Consider the following 9,454-nt stretch of genomic DNA (forward strand, 5'->3'; position numbering starts at 1 on the left):
CTTTTGCATTATTGTTAATTTTTATTGAAATATTTATGTACATGGGGCTTGCTTGCCAAGACAAAATCAGCATCAATGACCAAAAAAAGAAAATTGACTTTTTAATATATTCATATTTTCCACAAATTGTAAGTTTTAAAACCATAGGTCCATTTACTGACTTACTATTGCCAAAGTTATGAGTGAAATTATGGCTTCTCTGTGTACTAAAGTATACAATACTGCCACATTCCTATGCTTATTACTCAGTTTAACGTTCAGCGACAGTATTTGTTGTGGTTTGGGGCAGAAGGAACAGTGTGGTTTCCCAGCCTCGAGGTTGGAGTTTCGACCCCTCGCTCTGTATTTTGCATGTGTCCTTGAGCAAGGCATTTTATCTAAATTGCTTCTCTCTACCCAGGAGTTAAGAGGTTTGAGAATTTCCCCGGCATAGGTATCATTCCAATGACTGGGGGTAATAATGTGGAAAAGCACTCTGAGACTTACAGTAGTTGTGTAGAACGCTATATAAAAGCCTAAGTATTAGGCCAAATAAAAAAAATTTTCTTGTCCTCTCGCGCATCCATTTTCTCTGCCTCGAAATGTACGAAAATCTGGCTAACTCACATCAGTAAAATTCCTCTCTCGATCGATGGTTGGGGATACATATGGTATGAATCATGTCTAGTGCTTCTTCTATTTGCTTTCGGGATTAATGGGTCTACTTGGTAATAGTGAGAAAGTAGTAAGTTTGTTTTCTATCGACCTTCTTGGGTTCGCCATCTCGAAGTAACAGAAAAAAGTGCCCTTATTTTCCTTTTTTCAAAATATTAGAATGAGAAACTATTTTCTTTTTACTTGGCCTTATTATTATTATTATTATTATTATTATTATTATTATTATTATCAAAATACAGATATTAGTTCATACTTTTAGATGTTTTCTGTAGTTCTTATAAATTACAGCCAAAAAGATGCTCATCAAGATGTAGATACAGATGATGATGTAAGCAATGAATATGAGTACGTTCCAAGCATTTTTGTCGTAGGCTGGCATCCTAAAAAAATGAGAACAAACACAGGTCGTTACAGTCTCTGGGGGAGGGGAGATGATGGCAAATGTGAAGAGGCGTGATGATACTTTTTAATTGTCAGAACTGTACATTATTTGTATGTGAAAGGTGACTCATGGTAGCCTACTTTGTCAGCTTCTAATACAACAAGATTTATATAATTCTACTGTTGCGAAACCAATAGTTGATATTTTAATGAATTTTACAGGACCTTCTACATTAATTAAATACAGGTCCCGCTCCAATTAAAGACCACTTTAGTGACCTGGACTTTCATAGTCTTCAGCAACATTGGTCTATAATTTGGAAAAATATTATTATAAAGATAAATAATAGATATTCATTTGGGCTACAGAAAACTGGTCTTTAATTGGAAATGGTCTATAATTGGACGTATTTAATTGGAGGCAGACCAGTATATATAAAAAAAGAAGACATAACATATTTACTTGTAATTTACCAGGAAAACACAGATTAATGAATTGGGATGTTCACTACAAAATATTTCAGAAAAATAGGCACAAATATAGGAGCTGTCTATCACATACAAATATAATAAAACAAGAGTGTAAGGTAGCACAACAGCAGGATACATTATCAATGGACCTTTCTGTAGGGTTAACTGGTCAAACAACTGACCAATCAGAACATGTTATTCAATATGCAGGTCCAGGATGACATGCACATTTCACAAATGCACAAGTGGGCGAGACTTTTTTTATACCTTGTTTAGTGAACCTGCCACACACCAATAATGATGATTTCAAATAAATATAAAATTTTATTTTTGGCCGATTAGCGCTCCCGCTGCCAAGAAAAGATGAAAATTTCTGAAAAAAAATAAAGGTTTTTTTTTTTTTATTATGCCCGCCACTGCCTTGAAATCTCCAAAAATAAGGTATGTATATTTCTTCCTAATTATATAAATTTAGAACATTTAACCATCCCATTACTACACTGGTTACATTCACCAATAAAATGTTATATGTATATTCTCCTCCGTCTTTCTGTTTTTGGCAAAACTATTTGCTACATAAAAAAACCAAATTTTATCTTTATTTTTTTTCTTCTGATGACCTTTAAGAAAATAAGTTCACAAAACAGTGTATAAAAAATGTCTAGCCTTACAACTGTACATCTGTCTCTTATACACATCTAGATGTGTATAAGAGACAGATAATAGCTTTATTGCCAAAGATAATCACAAATGTCCGAAGACTTATTTCCAGTGGGGTCTTGCATTCATTTAACATGCATATGGGCCATGAAGCATTCAGGACCAACAGCTTAAACATCTTGGATCCCACACACGGTGCACTATTGAAACTTGCATTTTTGGCCTCCAGTTAGCTGAAACACAAGGACAGCGATGGGAGCTGAATTGGGGACCAAAAGATACGACTGAAATAAGCTGCTCTTCATGCCTAGGCTTCAGTCCACATATTCACAGCTAACAACCACAAACATTGTAAAGAATGTTAATAATGATATCAATAATAAAATTACTGAGACTTACTCATCCTTAAAGAGCTCCCGCAAGAGTAATGCAAACAGACCAATCACAATAAAGAGCAAGATTAGCATGTAAAATATCTCTGGCAAGGTACGGCGTATGTTGCGAAAACTACGACGAAGCTATACAAATACAATACACATGTACCGAGCTTAGCAAAATTTAGCAAAAAATTTTTAAAAACTGAAACAAATATCTCTGGTTTCTAACAACCAGGATGTAGATGCTTCTTTAGAAACTTTCATGTTAGAGAGAGGGCGCTATTACAATTAGCCAAAATTATCTAATATCATCATTGCTCCAACTAAATATTTCATAATATAGATATTCCCTTTAAGACTTATAATGTATTAAAATATGCAAACACTGTAAGTATATAAATAACTTGGGAAAAAAAATACAATGAATTATATCAATTGAAAGTTTGAGGGTTAGCATTTAAAGACCATTTTTTTGGGACCGATGTTTCCATGGTCTCTAGCAGCTTTGGTCTCTAAACAGAATAATAAAAATAAAAGACATTTGTTAATTTGGGAACAGAAAAATGGTCTTTGATTGGAAATGGCCTTCAATTGGAGGGGTCTTTAATTAGAGGAAAACCTGTACTTAATTCCAGTTATTTAAAGTCCAAACCTGTCTCATCTCAGAGAAATTGACCAGAAAGAGTGGCCGAAGACATCTTGACCATCGGACAACAGTACAGCTATTACAAGCCTCTTTCAAAATGATGTATAGAACGATATCTATGCATGTTAACTAAAGAGAAAATATGAAAAAGTTAATAATAATAATTTATTTTTTTTATACTTATTTATTTATTTATACTTATGTTATTTAATTACTTACATACATGTATTTATTCATGTTACCTATTTTGTTATTTATCCATGCTGTATGCAAAATATTATTTTTAGATTTTATAGTCATTCAATCATTCATTTATGTTTTATATATTCATTCCTATATTTATTCATATATTTATTTATTCATTCATTCCTTCATTCATGTGTTTATATGTTTGTAATTCATTCATTCATTCATTTTTTAATCTATCTATCCATTCATTTTCATATCCATTCACTCTTGTGTTTATATGGTTGTCATGCGTTCATTCAGATATTATTAAATTCTTCATTCATTCATCCATCCATCCAATTCATTCATTTATTAATCCATTCATTCATTCATATATTAATTCATTCATTTGTTAAATGTTTGTGATTCATTCATTCATTAATCTATCCATTCATTCATATATTTAATACTCATGTGTTCATATGTTATTCATTCATTCATCTATCCAATTCATCCAATCTTATAATTATCAATTTACCAGTTTTAACATTACAAAAATTTCATTCAGTGTGTAGGAAAAGGATACTCTTTTGTTGTTAGTGAAGTTCAATATCCACCACACAAACAAGTTTACAAGCCTATGTTATAAATTTAATGGTACTGGTCTTATATTGAAAAAAAAAAAAAATCAGTGGAAACAAAAGAATACTTATACACAAACACAAAATCAAGCATAAAGAGCTAACTTACCAGTATAATACTAACAGTTATTAGATGCTTTGGATCTGTCCACCAGAGAAGCCCTGAAGAAAACCTTTTTGAGTGAACAAGACGAAACGTGAAATATCCCAAGCACAGCAACTCCATAAGTATGGTGGCCTGCAAACATAAAATGGATTTGCATAATAATAAGTTATTGTCTATTCCATTTCGATATTATAAATTACCATTCACATTGCAGTACCCACTGCTTACTTGGACTCAAATTCAAACCCTGGCCTTCAGACGCAAGCTCGGTGGTCTAGAGGTATGATGTGAGGCTAGCAATCTGGAGATCGTGGGTTTGAGTTCCACCCGAGAACAACTTGCGTTTTTTTGCAAGTGTCTTCACACGCACAGAGTACTCACTACATTTTTATGTCTGGTTTGGCAAAATTACACCTATACTTAATAAGAACCTTATTAAAGTGAGAGGTAAAAATGCCTATCCCACCACACTACAACCAATTCCAGCTTTTATCTTGCTCAGTGATGGCACCAGTGGGGGAGGGGGTCAGGGCTTTTCCCCGTTGGACAAGCCTGGACCCCGTCACCTGACGTGGCCGTCGGACCAAAAATATTAACATGCCTATCCAAATAGCATTACTGGATTTGGATTTGAAATCCCTAATATTGTGGTCTAAAAGCACAATGTGGGCCAAACTAAGCCATATAAGTCTCCTCTATGCCTGTTTTAAATCTTTGACCCTATGACCGAGGCTCTTTGTCTAAATACTCCATTAGGCAAGACCTTTTTATACCTTGTTTCGCGAAATACAAAGAAAATTTTGTTTTCTTATTTAGCAAATGGTTTTGCCAAAACATCAAGATGGACGAGAAAATAAAAATACAATTTTATTGGTGAATGTAAACAGTGTAGTAATATAAATGGTTAAATGCTTTAAATTTATATAATTAGGAAGAAACATACATAAGTTATTTTTTTAGATTTCAAGGCAGCAGTGGGCATAATAAAAATAAAGATATTATATTGGCCAAAAATAAATTTTTTAATTTCATTCCAGGCAAACTTAGATTATTAACGGCCGGTTCCTCAAAAAGGGCCAAAGACAAATTTAAAAACAGGAAAAAATAAAGAGCATATGTCAAGAAGGCTGTGTTGTATAATGCATAATATCTGAAAGAAAAATACAACATATTAAAACAAGGAATGATGGTTCTACCTCCCCAAAATTCATTAACAAAAATAATCATAAAAAAAATATGAAATGATATAATAGTAAAATATGTTCCTGGAAGCTAATGACAATGAATACAAAACATAAAATATATAATATATATTACATATATTATATATATTTTATAATATATAATATATTACATATATTATATATTATAAAATATATAATATATGTATAAAAAAATATTGATATTACAATTTTTCAATAAAATAATATAGAAAATAAAAGGCATATATTTTAGAGCCTATTATTATATTTTAAAATAAAAATGATAATAATCATATTAATAATATAATGACATTAACAAATATTTCATTAATAATAAATAAATAATGATGATGATTTTCACTGTCCTATTTAAAATGTGTCAATCCCATTTACAAGACAAAACAAGGCCTATGCACAAGTTGTTCTATATAAGTTAAATATCATTATAAGGCTTAGGGAGTGGAATTGCTTTTGTTCATGAAAAAACATATCCTGTCACTGATAGAATTTTAACCCAGAACCCTGTAAAATAGAAAGCAAGCACCCTAAACACTAATATAAGCCCCATTCTATTAGTAAATTACATTAAATTCGAGGTTATTGCTCTCCGAAATTTTGCAATGTTTACAATGAATCCAAATACACTATTATACTGTAAAACCTCGAATAGAAACCCTGAGCTTCTTTTTTTTTTGCAAACTTTGGATGGGACTTCTTTTCGAGATTTTTTTTCGGGGCTACTTTTGCAAAGAAAAGAGAGGGGGGCTTTTCAAATAAATGCTGTAAATTTTGGGGATTAATATGAAACAATAAATAGGGTCTCTGTACCATCAGTCTGTATCATGGAGTGTATTAACCAGTAATTAATCACCTAACTGACTGAATAAAACCACCTAAATTACTGAATAAAACCAAGTGTGTTTTTAATTTATTTTGTTTCTTCTTTGTGTTCTTTTCTTATTGTACAGTTTATGTACTGTACTATTTCACAAAGTAGCCCATGCTATCTTGAATAGAAGCCCATGGGCTTTTTTTCGATCCTACTTTTACAAACTAAAGAGGGGGCTTCAATTCTAGATGGGCTTCTTCTCCCATCTCCCATCGGGCTTCTATTCGAGGTTTTACGTTGTAACATAATTACTGTATAGAGAAAGAGCTTTCCCTTGAGGATACCTTCTGTTGTAAGGGTACATACAAAAAATTATTAGATCATCACTCTTTTTTTTTTTTTAAATTGATGAGGGAGGGCATTTTTTTTTTTTTTAATCGGTGCAATAAATTAATTCGCTTTAATTTTTATCGATGAAGGAGGTACTGTTTATAATTGGCCTGTACTCGGGCCTGTAATAGTAAATATTGTATAAAAAGTGGCTTACCGTAATTTTATAGTTTTTTTAAAGAAAATATATTTGAAGTCACAAAATTGCATTGTTATTTTATGCTGTTAAAATAATTGATGCGGCAAACCAATTTTTTTTTTTATTCCAGCATCAATATTTCCCGAATTTCTGATGCGGGCGGGAGTGATAATCTAATATATTTTTCTATTTGCCCTAAATAATAATAAAACCAGCAAACAATTAAATGTACGAATAATTTCAAAATATCAAAAGCTTAAATATAAATCTAATGACAATGCCCCTTCTGTAAAGGATATTGATAATAAAGACTAATATTTTTTCTTACTTTAAATACTCCTGCTCAACTTTATGTTTATAGCTGCGGGCATATCTTGCATCATTAATGTATGTTGAGGCTAGGTAAAGCTCCTTAATTACAAAATACAAACAAAAAAAAAACATTTCAAAGAATAGACACCACTCCATACAGTAGTACAAGAAATGATGATAATTAATATTTTTTTAGCAAGTACATTACATTCAACAAGTGACTTTGAAGGGATAAAAACATTTTACCTGAAGTGAATGTCAAATAATATTGTTTATTTCTGCTTTTGTCAGTTAAGTGTTATATTTGCAAAATTTTTGTCAGATTTTTGAAATAATTAACTTCAAAAATAAGTGATTGTAGTTAAGTCCACCAACCTCTATAAATTCTGCCCCAACCACCGAAACTGACTAATTTAAACCATACACAGTACATGTGTCAATCATAATTTTTAAAAAAGTCTGAGACATACTTACTGTGTAATTTATCGTTGAATCTGGCCCCCTCTTACAAGGGTCGACAGGTTGGTTCGCAAGATCTAATTCAATATGCTCTATGGTTTTCTTGAAGCTGACGGATCTTGGGCGGGTGATTGGTAGAGGGGCATCAACCAGCTCGGAAAAACTTACGGATCTTTTGTGATGTTCTTTTGCGGCCATTTTTATCCTTAGGAGAGCAGAAAAATCTTTAATTTACTTTAAAATCAGTAACACAAAATACAAAAAAAGTTTATATTTAATAAAAGATGTCACACAAAAATTTTGAATAAAAAAACAAATAAGCCCTTCTTATAGAATCTATAAAATTGAGCATCAAGTTAAACATTATGATACCATAATTAGAAGAGAAAACATTTAAAAATATTTTATAATATTTGATTTAATAACTAACTTTTAATTATTTTAAGGCAAGATTTTTTATATTTCATGTTTTGCAATTAATTAAGATTGTCAGCGGCAGGTGGGAAAAAAAAAAGATGTTTCTCTCTTGTTTAGGTTATTATACTTGGTGTGATTCACACTAAAATACTTATACTTATACGTATTTGGCCAAAAATAAAATTTTGTTTTTAATTTAAATATTAATATTGGAGGGCGGCAGGTTCGCGAAACAAGATATAAAAAAGTCCTAATGTATTTTTGCAAATTTGAAAATTAAGTATAATCAAGGGTTTTCTATGAATAAATTTAATTTCAATTCAACTTTTATTTTGGAAGAGTTTCCTTCCATAGACAACAATCACAAGAAAAACAAGGCCCATCACCAAACAGTATATACAAACAATATAAATAACATGGACCTGAAAGAAGTAAATTAATTAAAAATTAAATAAAACCTTAAATAAACCAAACTGGCTCCTCCCTTTTTTTGCATGATCCCTACTATCTGTGGATTGATGGGACATTTATACAACCTTAGGCCTGGGTCAGCCTGGGAGAGAGGTAAATGGGGTCGAGTAAATTACAGGGTATCTCTATAAAGCATTTGTCAATGAATATTCATGTTTTAAGCTTATCATCACATTACGCTAGCTTATTGGTTGTTTGTACTACCAAATACAACCTTTGTTAGTGGCGGCGTTGTAGTGGGGCAACATGACCCATCGGTGAACGCTGTACCCACCATTACTGTTTACACAACCATCACGGGTGAATATGGGCCCCGTTCGGGGACACTGTATTTTCTGCTCCCCGTCGGAAACACTTGGTGGCCGCCACTGATCCATAGGGTTGACCTGTAAAAAAAAGATAAACCAAATGGGGCTCGATGCCCTTTGGTGGTAGGTCAATAACCATTATTTAGCCTAACTAGATTTAATCATTTCAAACACATACCTAGGTAGTAAGCTTCCTGACAACTGTGATAATGATATCCCGGAGCCAGAGCTAATTTAGCTCCGTGGAAGATACGTGCCAACCCCAACACCAACTCCAAATACTTCAATTCTTAAAAGTTGTCAGTAAATTTATTAGGCCTATCCTAGGCCCACAACATCGGTAAGCATGGAGATAATGGTGCTGAGCTACCTTCCACATACGGTGTTTGCTGTAGATAGCCCTAATAATAAAGGTCCCAATATACTTGTAAACTTCGTTTATTAGTTGTTATCTAATCTACGTTGGCTGAACTTAACCGTGTCAGGTGACTACTCAAAGCGTATTTGAATATCAGGTAGGCCTATGCGCATGTCTGTTTTCTTAATATGGTCATGTTTGATAAAGTAAGCCTATTGTCAATCTGTGTTATTGAACTTTGCTGCGTGAAAAAAAAAATAATTGTTTGTTTTTACTATTTTTGAAAATGAATGTGGTAAATATTTTCATCTGAAGCGTGTAGGCCGATATGTCGCACTTTCAGTGGCATAACAATACACAGTCTTGGGGGAGGGGGGCGCACTGGGCTGAAATGGGTCAGAGCCATATAAAGAGTTGCGACATTCCGCTCCTTGGTTGCGAAAGTCACGTGGTACACCTTTC

The 9,454-nt window shown here is 32.5% G+C and overlaps 3 protein-coding genes across 3 annotated transcripts in view; all 3 read right to left on the minus strand.

Annotated features, from left to right (window-relative positions):
• Positions 1-1,058, minus strand: part of LOC117122089 (two pore calcium channel protein 1-like) — a 13,638-nt gene extending 12,580 nt beyond the window's left edge. Inside the window, exon 1 of the mRNA XM_033267564.1 lies at positions 911-1,058. Within this exon, the coding sequence (XP_033123455.1) occupies positions 911-1,036 (126 nt within the window). The 5' untranslated portion in view covers positions 1,037-1,058. The remainder of the gene's footprint in view (positions 1-910) is intronic.
• Positions 1,059-2,564: 1,506 nt separating this feature from the next.
• Positions 2,565-4,931, minus strand: LOC117122229. Its single transcript, XM_033267746.1, has 3 exons — positions 4,111-4,931; positions 3,199-3,321; positions 2,565-2,687 (listed from the first exon to the last, which is right to left on the minus strand). Exons 1-3 carry the CDS (start codon positions 4,225-4,227, stop codon positions 2,565-2,567), a joined length of 363 nt encoding a protein of 120 aa, XP_033123637.1. The 5' UTR covers positions 4,228-4,931.
• LOC117122232 lies at positions 4,382-9,082 on the minus strand. The gene is made up of 5 exons (XM_033267760.1): positions 8,813-9,082; positions 7,454-7,643; positions 6,996-7,078; positions 5,147-5,257; positions 4,382-4,487 (listed from the first exon to the last, which is right to left on the minus strand). Exons 2-5 carry the CDS (start codon positions 7,634-7,636, stop codon positions 4,382-4,384), a joined length of 483 nt encoding a protein of 160 aa, XP_033123651.1. The 5' UTR covers positions 7,637-7,643; positions 8,813-9,082.
• Between the last annotated feature and the right edge of the window lie 372 nt (positions 9,083-9,454).

The sequence above is a fragment of the Anneissia japonica genome, unplaced genomic scaffold (genome assembly GCF_011630105.1).
Source record: "Anneissia japonica isolate Jap-2015-1 unplaced genomic scaffold, ASM1163010v1 scaffold1208_len1460985_cov181, whole genome shotgun sequence".
In the NCBI taxonomy this organism is placed as follows: Eukaryota; Metazoa; Echinodermata; class Crinoidea; order Comatulida; family Comatulidae; genus Anneissia; species Anneissia japonica.

Bases quoted from the DNA above. Each gene is read 5' to 3' on its own strand.
- LOC117122229 (XM_033267746.1), bottom strand. From the start codon at position 4,227: ATGGAGTTGCTGTGCTTGGGATATTTCACGTTTCGTCTTGTTCACTCA. The intron at 3,322-4,110 runs GTAAGTTAGCTC...TTTTCTCTTTAG, and splicing joins TAACTGTTAGTATTATACTG to TTAACATGCATAGATATCGT. The intron at 2,688-3,198 runs GTTTGGACTTTA...GTATTTGTATAG, and splicing joins ATTTCTCTGAGATGAGACAG to CTTCGTCGTAGTTTTCGCAA.
- LOC117122232 (XM_033267760.1), bottom strand. From the start codon at position 7,636: ATGGCCGCAAAAGAACATCACAAAAGATCCGTAAGTTTTTCCGAGCTG. The intron at 7,079-7,453 runs GTAAGTATGTCT...TTTGTAATTAAG, and splicing joins ATTCAACGATAAATTACACA to GAGCTTTACCTAGCCTCAAC. The intron at 4,488-5,146 runs GCCTGGAATGAA...ATAAAAATGTAG, and splicing joins GCCGTTAATAATCTAAGTTT to TGAGTACTCTGTGCGTGTGA.